The sequence below is a fragment of the Oncorhynchus nerka genome, linkage group LG22 (genome assembly GCF_034236695.1).
Source record: "Oncorhynchus nerka isolate Pitt River linkage group LG22, Oner_Uvic_2.0, whole genome shotgun sequence".
NCBI classification, from domain to species: Eukaryota; Metazoa; Chordata; class Actinopteri; order Salmoniformes; family Salmonidae; genus Oncorhynchus; species Oncorhynchus nerka.
This window is the reverse complement of record NC_088417.1, coordinates 89,290,081-89,307,993: the sequence shown is the minus strand read 5'-3', so window position 1 is coordinate 89,307,993 and position 17,913 is coordinate 89,290,081. Positions and strand designations below refer to the sequence as shown.

General features: G+C 41.5%; 1 protein-coding gene across 2 annotated transcripts; it reads right to left on the bottom strand.

The window, feature by feature from the left end:
• Positions 1 to 211: 211 nt before the first annotated feature.
• On the bottom strand, positions 212 to 17,853 carry LOC115105965 (spindlin-Z). 2 transcript variants are annotated; one of them, XM_029628510.2, is made up of 7 exons: positions 17,749 to 17,853; positions 12,806 to 12,947; positions 12,487 to 12,618; positions 11,741 to 11,786; positions 7,470 to 7,732; positions 5,211 to 5,444; positions 212 to 3,679 (listed from the first exon to the last, which is right to left on the bottom strand). In XM_029628510.2, the coding sequence occupies exons 3-7, from the start codon at positions 12,539 to 12,541 to the stop codon at positions 3,480 to 3,482; spliced, it is 798 nt and encodes a 265-aa protein (XP_029484370.1). In that variant the 5' UTR covers positions 12,542 to 12,618; positions 12,806 to 12,947; positions 17,749 to 17,853; the 3' UTR covers positions 212 to 3,479. The 2 variants fall into 2 exon arrangements, with proteins under 2 accessions (XP_029484370.1, XP_029484372.1); XM_029628512.2 differs by lacking the exon at positions 11,741 to 11,786.
• Positions 17,854 to 17,913: the final 60 nt, after the last annotated feature.

The window sequence follows — 17,913 nt, the reverse complement described above, 5'->3', positions numbered from 1 at the left end:
AATCAGTGTCCTAAGTCCTCTACGTAACTATTTAAAGGCGCAATCAGTAATATTTACACAATGCAAATAGCCTTATGTCTTTACACCTGCTGAACACTGTGTATGTGACGAATACATTTGATTGAGGGGAGTGATCTTCTGTACGAGAAATACCTAAGTCTGGCATCTTTAAAAGCAGAAAAACCATAAGGAAAGAAACCACCACACAACCTCACATTACGTTTTTATTTTCTCAAATGTTATAAGGATACTTACGTAACAATTATAAAAATGACAGATCTAAGTAACATGTTTTTAAATGTTTATACCCCTAAAGCAAATCAAATTAACTCTCTACATTGTTCAGAGTAATAACAAATTACCAGTTCAAATAGAAGCCATTGAAGTAGATGCCAACAAACATGAAGAATAGACTATACACTGTATTTTACAAGTTAGAAAAGAGCAACAGCATCTAAAAGGGACCATATACAGTAAATCATAGTTTTCAATCTTATTTTAAACTGATTTAAGAGTAACTTTGAGAAATGAAAACCCTAATATTTTCTCTTTAAAGTGTCTATGTACATTGTTTATTCTTCTGATATGTAACTAAGATGTGCTACCTACCTTGCACACCCCATACATACACACACAAATATATATATATACACACACATATCTCTCTCTCTTACATATATATATATATATATATATATACGCTGTATAAACATCTCCCTACCAATTTTATAAGGCCTTTTTCTTTGAGTTCATGTTTTCCTTGCACTCAAAAGTTTTCCTGGCACTCAAAAGATACATATAAAAAATATTTACGGACAACATTGGTATTGTATGTGAAAGATATGATCCCTCAAATGCTGTGTAACACTGGCATCATGTGGCCTTTCTATTGGCCCCTCATACAACCCCAGTGAGTTTCATCCTATAGCAGAGCAGAATAAAAAATGTCATACAAAAAATTACTTTGCTTTTCTTAAGAAATGCAAAACAGGAAAATAAAAAAGGGAGCGTCACAACAGGTAACAGAATGAAGATATAACCTCATAAAAAACGTTATGACAGATGCATGTATCTCACACTAACTTCCACTTACAGTTCTACTGTTTCCGCTACTCATGCAAAATAATGGACTATTTTCATATTCTCTTTTTTAATTTTTTTATCCCAAAATGAACCAACATCAAACACAGTGTGAAATGCCAATCCATCAAACACTTTCATTCTTTTCCTGAAGGTGACATCTTGCATAAAACACAAGTCAGTTTTCGGTTTGGAATACAACAGGATACATAAGATACTTGTGTTTATTTTCTTAGATACAGAGGTGTATACGGTACCTTATGGGGTCTTCAAATTATGAGCCTCATTATAACCGATACACATAATCTCTCAGGTTTTCATTTCTAAAGCTACCATTCAGCCATACAGTCAAAGAAAGAAAAACAGTTATAAAATGTAAAAATAAAAAATAAAAAATAATGGGCTTTATATGTCTCTGCAGGCACTTCAGCTGAAGATGCAGTGGTTTATCTAATCGCAAATCAGTCACAACGGCACATCTGTTCTGTTACTACACAGGCTAATGAAAATATCAGGACTATACTACCTCTTCAGAGACTGGGAATAAACACTGCTAAAGGTCAAGAAGGGCATGGAGAAAGAGTAGTAAGGCAGAGGAGTGTAGAGGAGGGGTTACAGTCACATGAACACTAAATGTTACTACAGTAATTAACAACATCTGTATGTCAGAGGTTCTAGAGTGCTCAGTAGCCCACTGTTTCTCTGACAACCATTGTAACATTCCAAAGGGGCCTACTAGGGGCATCTGGTGAATGTTGTTTTGTCACACACAGAGAAAGCCAGAAACGGCTATCACATTTTAACTACATTATTATAAGCTTTAAATAATGGCGGGAAACAGCTCATCTCAACAAAATATGGCAAATAAAAGTCTAATTGAGGCTAGTAACCTTTCCTTGAGTACAATATTACACGCACTCTATAAAGTGGGTGTTGCTTTTAAAGTTTTGAATACTTGTTGTGAATTAACAGTTGTGTGAAGATTTTAGAAACACTTTAGTATGGTTGTAGTGGTACTGCTGAATTTAGAACACTTTTGAGGAGCTGGTTTGAAGTTTTAGTTTCCAAATACTTTGCAGTGCTTTCACCATACTGTCTTTATTTTTTTAAAGGCATGATAAAACAGTTTACTAAAAGGTTACCATGCCAATTAAACAGAACATCTGTTTAACTCAAAGACAGAGGTGATGTCTCTAAATAACGTATAACAATGAAAGTCAAAAGTCAACAAATATAGAAAATATGCTTGACCCCCCCCCAAAAAAAGGTAAACATATGACTACAGGAACGATAATAACAAACATAAGTATTATCTGAATAATTATAATAATTATTGCTGTTATTATGATTGGATAATGAATGATAAGGGTCGAGGGCTTTGGCAAGGCCTAATGAACCAACTCAGTCTCAGGACTACAGATTAACGTTCTCACTGGTCAACCATTCTGAATAGTGTTTGTTGAGAATGATCAACATATAATTATTATTAAAAGGCAAAACTTATAAAGACAACTGCGTAAATGTTTTCTGAGTGGATTCTTTGAAATTAGTGCTTCAGATAAAACATCAGTATTTAACTATCATTATATATGAACATACATTAAAAAGTTATTGGGAAAAAAACAAAGAAACATTTGAATTAAAGCAATGGTCATGTCCCTCACAAAACTTCAACAAATGCCTTTGCTCACTGCATATGTTGTGTATCTTTTAACATTACAAACAAACAAATATAATCATAGTCAAGGATTGAACAATTCTCTGAGATGGAAACAAACCCAGATAGTAATTCACTTTAAAGGTCGCACTAAATATGCAGTGTTCAAATAACGCTGATATCTTTTTCCCGTCCCTCCCCTTACAAAGGGATCTATGTAACAAATCCTTCAGATCTTTACTCTGATAGGGGACAGCCAGTTGCAGAAACAAATAGTCCTCTCAGCCAATCAAGTGGCCAATAACTCAGTTGCACAGTGACCCCTCCCCTCTCTCTCTTCTGACTAGATTCTAGAACACGAGATGCTTTAGTAGCAATCCAAAGGCTTCAGTGAAATATCCAATCTAGCTGTCCATCTGTCGCATCTCAAAGAAGCTGTTGCACGAAACGTTCGAGATATATTTAAGAAAAGTTGGTGGATAAGGTAAGGTTCCATGTGGTGATGATGACCATCGTCTTTCCTGCATCCATCATTAACTCCCCAGACAGACCGCCTGTCCTCTAGGCCCAGAGACCCAGTGCCCTTTTCACACTACCGTGCCGACGTGAACCAAACTGTACCACCTCTAACACATTTTCGCATAGTCTTTTCAGCTATGGTGGATGTACGTGTAACCAGGCCAGCCCAGTACAGCTCGATTCGGCTCAGTAGTGTGAAAAGGTCAAAGGGTAAAAGGTCGCCTTAGGAGGTCTTGACAAGGTCGTAGACGTAGATGTGGAAGTCGTCGTCGAACTTGATGAAGTAGACTGAAGGTTTGGCATCCACCTGGTGGATAACCATGCCAGTTCGTTTGGAGCCGTCCTCTTTGGCGTACTCCACCTGTTTCCCCACCAGACTGTCCACTACCTCCCCTGGCTCCCGCTCTGCAGGCGGAGTGTCATCTGGGGGAGAAGAAAATACATACGTATACCAATTCATTAATTTAGCTTTATTTAACCAGGTTAGTCCAATTGAGATCAAATCAACAGGCAGAGACAACACATAAACAGGTTTATTGTGGCCTGTCAATGTCAGGTTAAATGAATCACTAGACTAGCAGAAGAACTGGTGGACCGTTCTAGTTTGTTCCCCAAAGGAATAAAGAGGGCTATGTAAAGTAAGTTTACCATAACAATGATGATAGCTTTAATCATTAAGGGAGAACATCAAAGAGTAGGCTATTATCATTATTAAGAGAAGCCTCACCATCCGGAGAGAAATGGACCTGCAAACTTCCCACCTGTCCCTAACAGGACCCGTTCATTTCTTTGAAAGTCAATACTATACCCGATTTGGAATCGAGGTGTACCAAATCCGACCCGAAACATGTAAGAGATGAGAGAGGGCCGGGTCCAAGTACAATTGGGTCTGTATCGGATCCGAACGATAAGAAAATGCTGCTTTATTGCCGCGCAGCCAGCAAAATTGTTTTGACTTGTCTGGCAGTGAAGTTTCACACGTAAATTTTTTGTTGTATCTAAAATAATGGATATGTCTGGTCGACAGCTTGTATTTTTATAATGGCATCACTATAGGTAGATGGAGAATGTTATGAGGTTCTCTGAAATGTTTTCTTTATTTCCGTTGAAGGAGAATATTTTAATGTGATGTTAGCCTGTCAGTCTGAGAGCAGCACATAATTCTACCTAATATTCTGTATTATTTTATTGTGTGCACTGTGCAACATCAACATTTTGCCTATTTAACTGATTTGATAAAAATGTACTTAGACTCAAAGGTTTGACCAGCAGCAAGCTTCAAATTAAAAAACAATTTTGAATAGGCTACGGAAAGATGGAGGCTATAAAATCGAGTCTCTAATCTGCATTTCCAGATGATTTTCACATTGGGATTAGGTATTTGATTAGGATCCCCATTAGCTGTTGCATAAGCAGCAGCTACTCTTCCTGGGGTCCAACTGTTAAGTATTTTAAAAATTTGCACATTGGGATTAGATCTACACTGCTTAGAATTTTATACATTTTCAGAATTTGGTTTTCGGTCTACACTACTAAGTATTTTAAACATTTTCATACTGGGATTTGGTCTACACTACTTAGTATTTTATACATTTTCACATTGGGATTTGGTCTACACTACTTAGTATTTTATACATTTTCACATTGGGATTTGGTCTACACTACTTAGTATTTTATACATTTTCACATTGGGATTTGGTCTACACTACTTAATATTTTATACATTTTCACATTGGGATTTGGTCTACACTACTTAGTATTTTATACATTTTCACATTGGGATTTGGTCTACACTGTTTAGTATTTTGTTATAAGAACACTATAGTTGGATGGAGAGATCTGTTTACCTCTCAGATTTTAGTATTACCATACCTGCATAACATATTATACGCTTTGTAATAAGACAGAGTCTCATACATGCTGTCGGCTTTAACTACATTTTTACTGTACTCACTGGAGTCAGGCATGATCCTCAGGTCTCCCTCCTTGTAGTCGTCTAGGAGCTGGTACATGTACAGAACGGGGTCTTTCTCGTAGGTGATGAAGAACCAGGTGTTCATGATGGGGGCTCGGGCCAGAACCATGCCCCTCCACTCGTCTTTAGTCCCGTCCTCCGTCTCAAACATATGCTCTACAGCCTTCCCTATCATCGTGTCGGCCAGGTTGACGTCGCTGGTGCGCGTGGAGGCTGTAACAGGTCAACAAAAATATGGGACAGGGATGATTGGTAATGAAGCCAACAAGCACTTCAATTACAATTCATATATTTGTTATTTTATTTAACTAGGCAAGTCAGTTAAGAACAAATTCTTATTTTCAATGACGGCCTAGGAACAGTGGGTTAACTGCCTGTTCAGGGGCAGAACAACAGATTTGTACCTTGTCAGCTCAGGGGTTTGAACTTGCAACCTTCCGGTCCAACGCTCTAACCACTAGGCTACCCTGACGCCCCATTTCTAGCACGGACAAATCTTAGAGAGATTCGCATATGAACATAGAAGACCATTAGAGCACAAAAATAAGCTTGTCTATGATAGTGGTTTATCCACATTGTGTGATCACTAGTCAGTAAATCAATATGTTGAGATAACAATGTTGACACTATATATATACACATTTGGAAAGAATTCAGAGCCCTTGACTTTTTCCAAATTTTGTTAAGTTACAGCCTTATTCTAAAATTGATGAAAATATATTTTTTCATCAATCTACACACAATAACCCAAAATGAGAAAGTGTCAAAAAATAACTTATTTACATAAGTATTCAGAACCTTTGCTATGAGACACGAACATGATCAGGTGCATCCTGTTTCCATTGATCATCCCTGAGATGTTTCTACAACTGGATTGGAGTACACCTGTAGTAAATTCAATTGATTAGACATGATTTGGAAAGGCACACACCTTTCTATATAAAGGTCCCACAGTTGACAGTGCACGTTAGAGCAAAAACCAAGCCATGAGGTGGAAGGAATTGTCTGTAGAGCTGCGAGACAGGACTGTGTCGAGGTACAGATCTGGGGAAGGGTACCAAAACATTTCTGCAGAGTTGAATGTCCCCAAGAACACAGTGACCTCAATCATTCTGAAATAGAAGAAGTTTGGAACCATCAATATTCTTCCTAGAGCTGGCCACCTGGCCAAACTTTGCAATCAGGGGAGAAGGGCCTTGGTCAGGGAGGTGACCAAAAACCTAATTGTCACTCTGACAGAGCTACAGAGTTCCTCTGTGGAGATGGGATAACCTTCCAGAAGGACAACCATCTCTGCAGCACTACACCAATCAGGCCTTTATGGTAGAGTGGCCAGACGAAAGCCACTCCTCAGTAAAATGCACATGACAGTCCACTTGGAGTTTGCCAAAAGGCACTTAAAGGACTCTCAGACAAGATTCTCTGGTCTGATGAAACCAAGATTGGTTTAATTTGGCCTGAATGCCAAGCGTCACGTCTGGAAGAAACCTGGCACAATCCCTACGGTGGAGCATGGTGGTGGCAGCATCATGCTGTGTAGATGTTTTTCAGCGCCAGGGACTGGGAGATTAGTCAGGATCGAGGGAAAGATGAACGGAGCAAAGTACAGAGAGACCCTTGATTAAAACCTGCCCCAGAGCGCTCAGGACCTAAAACTAGGGCGAAGGTTCACCTTCCAACAGGACAACGACCCTAAGTATACAGCCAAGACAACGCAGGAGTGGTTTCGGGACAAGTCTCTGAATGTCCTTGAGTGGCCCTGCCAGAGCCCAGAGAGACCTGAAAAAGCTGTGCAGCGACGCTCCCCATCCAACCTGAGAGAGCTTCATAGGTTCTGCAGAGAAGAATGGGTGAAACTCCCAAAATACAGGTGTGCCAAGCTTGCAACATCATACCCAAGAAGACTCAAATCAAATTTTATTGGTCACATACACATGGTTAGCAGATGTTAATGCGAGTGTAGCAAAATGCTTGAGGCTCGGGGCTGTAATCGCTGCCAAAGGAGCTTCAACAAAGTACTAAGTAAAGGGTCTGAATACTTATGTAAATGTGATATTTTTTAACAAATTTGCTAAAATATCTAAAAACCTGTTTTTGCTTTGTCATTATGGGGTATTGTGTGTAGATTGATGAGAGAAAAATGTAATCAATTTTAGAAAAAGGCTGTAATTATACAAAATGTGGAAAAAGTCAAAGGGTCCGAATACTGTCCGAATGCACAATAGACCAAGTCCATACCTTGACGGTCAGGGAGCACCTCAAGTCCCTGCACCCTCTCATCTTTATGTAGCTCCAGGCCGTAGACACAGTCAAAGCCGTCGTACTTGATGAGGTAAAGCGAGGGGTTGACGGGCACCTGGTCCAGCACCATGCCTTTCCACAGCGACTGAGACGCAGTGCTCCCCTCCTTCCAGATGTGCTGGATACGACAGCCCACCATGTTCCGGCGGGGCGCAGACGACGACACCACCTTGTTGGGGCCCATGCTGTTCTTGTGTTTCCTGTACATTTCAGATTTCAGCCAATGAGAAGAGAGGGATTGGGGAAACAAAAATCCACATAGCCAATGAAAAGAAGAGGGAAAACCTTTGATAACTGGCTGTCAGTCCTTCACAGTACATTAGCTTCTAGATAAGTCTGGTATTACAGTATATCAAATAGGATACAATATTCAAATAATGAAATACACTATATAAACAAAAGTATGTGGACACTCCTTCAAATTAGTGGATTCGACTATTTCAGTCACACCCGTTGCTGTATAAAATCGAGCACAGACATGCAATATCCATAGGAAAAACATTGGCAGTAGAATGGCCTAACTGAAGAGCTCAGTGACTTTCAACGTGGCACCGTCATAGGATACCACCTTTCCAACAAGTCAGGTCAACAAATTTCTTCCCCGCTAGAGCTGCCCTGGTCAACTGTAAGTGTTGTTATTGTGAAGTGGAAAACGTCTAGGAGCAACAACGGCTCAGCCGCGAAGTGGTAGGCCACACAAGCTCACAGAAGAGGACCGCTGAAGCACGTAGCGCATAAAAAAGGTATGTCCTCGGTTGCAACACTCACTACCGAGTTCCAAACTGCCTCTGGGAGCAACATCAGCACAATAACTGTTCGTCTGGAGCTTCATGAAATGGGTTTCCATGGCCAAGCAGCCACACACAAGCCTAAGATCACCATGCGCAATGTCAAGCATCAGCTGGAGTGGTATAAAGCTTGCCGGAATTGGACTCTGGAGCAGTGGAAACGTGTTCTCTGGAGTGATAAATCATGCTTCACCATCTGGTAGTCTGACGGTCAAATCTGGGTTTGGAGAATGCCAGGAGAATGCTACCTGCATGAATGTGTAGCCAATGTGAAATAACATTGCAAAAATCAGAAACTTTCTGTCCAAAAATGATGCAGAAAAATTTATCCATGCTTTTGTCACTTCTAGGTTAGACTACTGCAATGCTCTATTTTCCGGCTACCCGGATAAAGCACTAAATAAACTTCAGTTAGTGCTAAATACGGCTGCTAGAATCCTGACTAGAACCAAAAAATTGGATCATATTACTCCAGTGCTAGCCTCTCTACACTGGCTTCCTGTCAAAGCAAGGGCTGATTTCAAGGTTTTACTGCTAACCTACAAAGCATTACATGGGCTTGCTCCTACCTATCTCTCTGATTTGGTCCTGCCGTACATACCTACACGTACGCTACGGTCACAAGACGCAGGCCTCCTAATTGTCCCTAGAATTTCTAAGCAAACAGCTGGAGGCAGGGCTTTCTCCTATAGAGCTCCATTTTTATGGAACGGTCTGCCTACCCATGTCAGAGACGCAAACTCGGTCTCAACCTTTAAGTCTTTACTGAAGACTCATCTCTTCAGTGGGTCATATGATTGAGTGTAGTCTGGCCCAGGAGTGGGAAGGTGAACGGAAAGGCTCTGGAGCAACGAACCGCCCTTGCTGTCTCTGCCTGGCCGGTTCCCCTCTTTCCACTGGGATTCTCTGCCTCTAACCCTATTACAGGGGCTGAGTCACTGGCTTACTGGGGCTCTCTCATGCCGTCCCTGGAGGGGGTGCGTCACCTGAGTGGGTTGATTCACTGTTGTGGTCATCCTGTCTGGGTTGGCGCCCCCTTGGGTTGTGCAGTGGCGGAGATCTTTGTGGGCTATACTCAGCCTTGTCTCAGGATGGTAAGTTGGTGGTTGAAGATATCCCTCTAGTGGTGTGGGGGCTGTGCTTTGGCAAAGTGGGTGGGGTTATATCCTTCCTGTTTGGCCCTGTCCGGGGGTGTCCTCGGATGGGGCCACAGTGTCTCCTGACCCCTCCTGTCTCAGCCTCCAGTATTTATGCTGCAGTAGTTTATGTGTCGGGGGCCTGGGGTCAGTTTGTTATATCTGGAGTACTTCTCCTGTCCTATTCGGTGTCCTGTGTGAATCTAAGTGTGCGTTCTCTAATTCTCTCCTTCTCTCTTTCTTTCTCTCTCTCGGAGGACCTGAGCCCTAGGACCATGCTCCAGGACTACCTGACATGATGACTCCTTGCTGTCCCCAGTCCACCTGGCCATGCTGCTGCTCCAGTTTCAACTTCCACCTGACTGTGCTGCTGTCAGGACTACCTGACATGATGACTCCTTGCTGTCCCCAGTCCACCTGGCCATGCTGCTGTTCCAGTTTCAACTGACCTGAGCCCTAGGACCATGCCCCAGGACTACCTGACATGATGACTTCTTGCTGTCCCCAGTCCACCTGGCCATGCTGCTGCTCCAGTTTCAACTTCCACCTGACTGTGCTGCTGTCAGGACTACCTGACATGATGACTCCTTGCTGTCCCCAGTCCACCTGGCCATGCTGCTGTTCCAGTTTCAACTGACCTGAGCCCTAGGACCATGCCCAAGGACTACCTGACATGATGACTCCTTGCTGTCCCCAGTCCACCTGGCCATGCTGCTGCTCCAGTTTCAACTTCCACCTGACTGTGCTGCTGCTCCAGTTTCAACTGTTCTGCCTTATTATTATTCGACCATGCTGGTCATTTATGAACATCTTGGCCATGTTCTGTTATAATCTCCACCCGGCACAGCCAGAAGAGGACTGGCCACCCCACATAGCCTGGTTCCTCTCTAGGTTTCTTCCTAGGTTTTGGCCTTTCTAGGGAGTTTTTCCTAGCCACCGTGCTTCTACACCTGCATTGCTTGCTGTTTGGGGTTTTAGGCTGGGTTTCTGTACAGCACTTTGAGATATCAGCTGATGTACGAAGGGCTATATAAATACATTTGATTTGATTAGTTAGCGGTGGTGCGCACTAGTGGCGTTTCAATCGGTGACGTCACTTGCTCTGAGACCTTGAAGTAGTGGTTCCCCTTGCTCTGCAAGAGCCGCGGCTTTTGTGTAACGATGCTTCGAGGGTGACGTGTGCAGAGCGTCCCTGGTTCGCGCCCAGGTCGGGGCGAGGGGACGGACGTAAAGTCTATATTGTTACAAATGCATAGTGCCAACTGTAAAGTTTGGTGGAGGAGGAATATTGGTCTTGATCTAGGCCCCTTAGAGTTCTAGTGAAGGAAAATCTTAACGCTACAGCATACAATGACTTCTAGATGATTCTGTGCTTCCAAATTAGTGGCAACAGTTTGGGGAAGCCCCTTTCCTGTTTCAGCATGACAATGCCCCTGTACACAAAGTGATGTCCATACAGAAATGGTTTGTTGAGATCGGTGTGGAAGAACTTGACTGGCCTGCACAGGGCCCTGACCTCAACCCCATCGAACACCTTTGGGATGAATTGGAATGCCGACTGCGAACCTGGCCTAATCGCCCAACATCAGTGCCCAACCTCACTAATGCTTGTGGCTGAATGGAAGCAAGTCCCCGCAGCAATGTTCCAACATCTAGTAAAAAGCCTTCCCAGAAGAGTGGAGGCTGTTATAGCAGCAAAGGGGGTAACACCTCCATATTAATGCCCATGACTTTGGAATGAGATGTTCAACAAGCATGTGTCCGCATACCTTTGGTCATGTGGTGTATGTAGGCCATGGCAATGTATTACAGACAAGATCTGCTTTCTTTCCTTCCCTTGACCTGTCTACAGGAGTCCTTTAAAGATTGTATTCTTTCAAGTGTGAATATAGCCCTGACCATGGTAGTGTCCCTACACAGCTGATACTAACCCTGACCATGGTAGTGTCCCTACTCAGCTGATCCTAACCCTGACCATGGTAGTGTCCCTACACAGCTGCTACTAACCCTGTATTAACTTCAGCAGGCCACTTAAGACCAGTATCTGATATCAGGTATTCAGCATGGCACTACTAGACTTAATCATTGACTTATCTTAGCAAGCACAACTGATGTTCTCTACCTTGGAAAAACTAAGCAGACAGCAGATGGTTTTAGCCTAGCCTGAAAGCAGCTTTAATGTAATACTACTACACAACATGTATACATTTAGAACAGTTGAATGCCTATATTGGCACAATCACAAAGCTAAGGTAAGTACAGTGCATAAGGATTCCTGGCTTACTTGTGGGAGTCCTTTTTCTTCATGTTTGAAGAAACACCTGTGTGTCCTTAGATAAAAAATAAAAAAACATCACAAAAAAAACATCAAACGTTCTTCTAGTGCAAATGACTGTAGTGAATGTATTCAGTAGATAATCTACTCTTATCAGTAGGCTAAATGTACCTGATTATATGTGTAACCTGACGATAACAAGAGCAAACAACAAAGGCTGTGTCCCCCAAATGGCAGCCGATTCCCTATAGGCCAATTAGAGTACTACGTTTGACCAGAGCCTCTAAAGGCCCTGGTCCAAAGAAGTGCACTATAAAAGGAAACAAAAGTTGTGCACTATAAAGGGAATAGGTGTCCTCCAGGTGTTTCCAACATCACCAGGCAAGCTCTATCCTGGAACCAGCAAGCCAAAAGGAAAAGAGGACGCCCTCACCAAGAGAATCGGCACGGGGTTGAACGAGCTGGAGAGGATCGTCGATGGCCTATGAGCCCAAAGGAGCGATGGGACTAATTAAGTAAGCAAGTGAGTAATAAAGGAAAAAGGGTGCCATTTGGGACGCCGACAACATCTATAAAGAGCGCAAATGGGATTTGTAGCACAAATGCTCAAATGTCAGCATGTGGAAACAGTGCCAGGGAAACTAAACCAAAGCATGGATTGCTGTCATACATCGTCCATAGACTGCTTACAGGGTACGGAAACCAATATGTAATTTTCAAATGTAGGTGTACTATCCCTTTAAAGCCAAACTAACCTGCATCGGCTCTGGATCTCTGGCCGGGCGCACTCTTCCCGAATGGGGTCTTCATTCATCAGGGTATAGTGGAGCAGTCTAGCTGCCAGACTAGGGTGAAAATATCTATGGTACCAGGTCTGGGGTGTAAAACTGCCAACGTAATGAAAACATTAATGATTTATGTTATAGCCCAGAGAGATGGACGATAGCCAGGGAATACATCTGAATAGAAGAGTCCAGTCAGAGGAAGGTAACAAGTCAGAAAGTGAAAATCTATATATGGCAACCAATTCAGAAAATGGAAACAGGCAGGGAGGGGAAAAAAGAAAGTGTCTACCCAGTGCAGGCAGATAACGGGGATAAGGACAGATTATCTTTGATATCCAATCCTGATTGTCCACGGTTGGTTGAGGACTGACTTCGGGGCAGGCTAATGTTTCTGTTCAGGGATGATGATCACATCAGGACTCTGGGTAGACCTGCAAACCAAAAGAAATGCTGATATACATGTGAAGATATTCAGTCACTTTAATGTCGAATTTTGCACTGTGTTTGTTTACCTAGCCTATTTCAAACCAAAGCAGGCTCCCCAAACATTTGGGCTAAAACATCAAGATGGAAAAAATGATAAAGGAACCCCTTCCATCCCACTTGTGTGGAAATGTCAGGATTAAACTAGTCCTGTCCTGACAGTTCTACTCATAGAATTAGAATGATTCATGAATCAGTCAGGAAACATTAAATCATGAAAAGAATCGATTCATGAATAATTCTAATTCTATGCTAGACCACTATAACAGCTGGTACCTTCTCTGCACTGCAGACTAGGCCTATATACAACAACCCATTCATATGTTGCAGTCTTGTTTTAGGCCAACATGTGTATCAAATCAGCAGCGTGACTATCCGGACTGATTCCTGTAAAACCGCTCACAACACAAGCCTTTTCACAAACCACCAGATCAATAATGCCACATCTGCCATCTGTTTATAGTGGACAGCGAGGGCTGTTATACTTACTCTTGGACTAAAAAGCATGCTCAATGGAGGATCTCCATCTAAAAGCGTTCTTTTTTTGTCTAAGAAATGGAATAGGTCTACAGTATGTTTAATCTGTAGCATGAACAGCACCATCTAGAGGTCAGAACCTGGTAATATCAGGATGTAGGATGGGACATAAACCTAACAGCACACAATTTGGGAACAATCTGAGATGGTGGGTGTCGAAGTCCTCTTTCTTCTGCTTTTTGAGGTGGATGACCCAGTAGCCAAGATGATCTTTCTTGTTCCTCCACATTTTTTAAGTGAAAGACAAAAAATGTGAGGCATTTATGGCAGTTGGGCATGTTAAGCCTGCTCTGCGAATGTTTTTACTGACAATAACCAAAATACAAAGAATTCAAGTACTGATCTTTCTGGTTCCTCTCCTATGCTGGGTGAAATGCAGGCAATACTGTACAGTGCCTTCAGAACATATTCATACCCCTTGACTTATTCCACATTTTGTTGTGTTACAGCTTGAATTCTAAATGGTTTAAATATATTTTTTCTCACCCATCAACACACAATACATAATGACAAAGTGAAAGCATGTTTTTAGAAATTGTATGCATTGAAAAATGAAACACAGAAATATCTCACTCCAAAGAGTCAATACTTTGTAGAATCACCTTTGGCAGCGATTACAGCTGTTAGTCTTTCTGGGTAAGTCTCTAAGAGCTTTCCACACCTGGATTGTGCAACAATTGCCCATTATTAAATTCAAAATTATTCAAACTCTGCCAAATTGGATGTTGATCATTGCTAGACAACCATTATCAGGTCTTGCCATTGATTGTCAAGTATATTTAAGTCAAAACTGTAACTCTGACACTCAGGAACATTCACTGTCTTATTGGTAAGCAACTCCAGTGTTCATTTGGACTTGTGTTTTAGGTTATTTTCGTGCTGAAAGGTGAATTCCTCTTCAGGGGTCTGGTGGAAAACAGACTGAACCAGATTTTCCTCTAGGATTTTGCCTGTGCTAAGCTCCAATCCATGTATTTTTTTATCCTGAAATACTACCCAGTACTTAATGACTACATGCATACCCATAACATGATGCAGCCACCACTATGCTTGAAAATATGGAGAGTGGTACTCGGTAATGTGTTGTATTTGGATTTGCCCCAATCATAACACTTTGTATTCAGGACATCAAGTTAATTGCATTGTTACATTTTTTTGCAGTATTACTTTAGTAACTTGTTGCAAGCAGTATGATGTTGTCTTTGCCTAACAATGTTTGTACCATGTTCGTGCTGCTTCCATGTGTTGCTACCGTGTTATTGTCATGTGTTGCTACCATGTTGTGATGTCATGTTAGGACTCTCTTTATGTAGTGTTGTGGTGTCTCTCGTCGTGATGTGTGCTTTGTCCTATTTTTTATGATCTCAGTCCCCATCCCTGCAGGCCTTTGCCTTTTGGTAGGGGATCATTGTAAATAAGAATTTGTTCTAAATGGACTTGCCTAGTAAAATAAAGTTTTAAATAATATATATATATATATATAAATAAGTAGGTGTTCTAAAACTTTTGACCGGTAGTGAGTGTATATATATATATATATGTGTGTGTGTGTATATGTATGTATATATACACATACACACTATATATACACACATATATATGTGTGTATATATAGTGTGTGTGTGTATGTGTATATATACATACATATACACACACACACATATATATATATATATATATACACTCACTACCGGTCAAAAGTTTTAGAACACCTACTTATTTGTACTATTTTCTACATTGTAGAATAATAGTGAAGACATTAAAACTATGAAATAACACATGGAATCATGTAGTAACCAAAAAAGTGTTTAACAAAATCTAAATATATTCTATATTTGAGATTCTTCAAATAGCCACTCTTTGCCTTGATGACAGCTTTGCACACTCTGGGCATTCTCTCAAGCAGCTTCACCTGGAATGCTTTTCCAACAGTCTTGAAGGAGTTCCCACATATGCTGAACACTTGTTGGCTGCTTTTCCTTCACTCTGCGGTCTGACTCATCCCAAACCATCTCAATTTGGTTGAGGTCAGGGGATTGTGGAGGCCAGGTCATCTGATGCAGCACTCATCACTCTGCTTGGTAAAATAGCTCCTACACAGCCTAGAGGTGTGTTCGGTCATTGTCCTGTTGAAAAACAAATGATAGTCCCACTAAACCCAAACCAGGCGTCCCGTTGCAGAATGCTGGTTAAGTGTGCCTTGAATTCTAAATAAAATCACAAACTGCGTCACCAGCAAAGCACCCCCACACCATCACACCTCCTCCTCCATGTTTCATGGTGGGAAATTCACATGCAGAGATCATCCGTTCACCCACACCACATCTGATAAGACACGGCGGTTGGAATCCTGACCAAAGGACAAATTTCCACCGGTCTAATGTCCATTGCTCGTGTTTCTTGGCCCAAGCTAGTCGCTTATTATTATTGGTGTTCTTTAGTAGTGGTTTCTTTCCAGCAATTCAACCATGAAGGCTTGATTCACAGTCTCCTCTGAACAGTTTATGTTGAGATGTGTCTTACTTGAACTCTGTGAAGCATTTATTTGGACTGCAATTTCTGAGGCTGGTAACTCCAATGAACTTATCCTCTGCAGCAGAGGTAACTCTGGGTCTTCCATTCCTGTGTCAGTCCTCATTACTGTGGCAGTTTCATCATTTAGCGCTTGATGGTTTTTGCGACTGCACTTGAAGAAACTTTAAAAGTTCTTGACATTTTTCGTATTGACTGACCTTCATGTCTTAAAGTAATGATGCTGTAATTTCTCTTTGCTTACTTGAGCTGTTCTTGCCATAATATGGACTTTTACCAAATAGGGCTATGTTCTGTATACCCCACCTACCTTGTCACAACAAAACTGATTGGCTCAAACACATTAAGAAGTAAAGACATTCCACAAATGAACTTTTAAGAAGCCACACCTGATAATTGAAATGCATTCCAGGAGACTACCTAATAGCGCAGCTGTTCAGCTGGTTAAACAAAAGGTTAGCCATGTTTTGGTCAAGAAATCTTAATCTTACGCAGCCGATACTCGCGGGTGCTTTTTCAAAGTCTATGTCAGATACTCCCGTGAGTGTAATTGACTCCATTGAGTGTAATTTGCTCAATATTAGGAGTTGAGAAATAAAGTTGACATCATAAAAACATGTGTATGCCCCTCTTCTCTACTGTAGGTATGCAATTCAAAATTAGTTTATTCTGTTGTTGCTAGTGATATTCAAATATATATCTATATCATTATTTTTTGAATATTTACGCTGACCTCTAGGAGACCCCCCACCGAATACCTCTGGTCTACTTTCTCCTTTGTAAATGCTCAACAGACTGGCATCAAATATAGGACACAAATGAACACATATGATAAATAGCTGTCAGAGTCCCTGCCCCACCTCACTTGACACTGAATTAATAGTATGTCGGGCAGAGGAGTTGATCGTGATTCATGACATTGTGCAGTCAATGTGACCTTTGCTTTGGTTGCTAGATAGGAAGCTTGGGACTGTGTCCACAGACTGAGGAACTCGGCACAATGCCGCAAGATCATTTAACAGTTGTTAGGTTGGACAGATTATGTTACAACAAACGGAAATCCTTGGTAGCTAGCTAGTTACATTGAAGTACAAAAAGTTACCACAGTTTATAAGCTAGTAAGTATCAGTTTAGTTAGCTATGTAAAGACAATTATTTGTTGTTTTGCACATTTGGCATTCAACACTGTTTTCAACTTGTCTTTGGCTGGGCAATCTAACGCTAGTCTTTGAAGCAGTCTAGCCAAATCTGTTGGTGAAACAGATTTTCCTTTACATTAGCTAGCTGGCTAACAAACAAACAAACCAAACTAACTAGACCTAGCTAGTTAACTTCGTAACCAGTTCTTCTGAATCAAGTGATTGCTTCATCGATTGAAGACATCACAACACAATGTCTTGCAATGTAAGATAAATGCCGTCTGCAACCAGCACCGTACATGAGCTACACTAGTGGTCAGTGTCAGCCATATTTACTATCCCCGCAGTCGAACCAACAGGGACCATACTCTGGCTGACAAGAAACACATTTTCAAATGAAGACAAATGCCCCAAACCAGTCTCCTTTCCACCCCAGTTTTGAAGAGTCATGTTACGCGCTCGCATAGAGACCTTTTGAATTAATGTTTGTGGCTGGCTTCCTGTGTGTGAGAATAGCTGTTTGTGTTTCGGAATATCTTACCCGCTTTATTGTGAAATTATAGCAAGATATTTTCCTATCCCGCTTTCTCCCCTGTGCCTCAGTCAGTATCCGTTTGATGGCAACCCTGATTACTGACAAAAACCATCCCCTCCCCTTCCTCTGCCAAAAAGTGTTACAGCACGATACATAATTGGTGCAATAAAT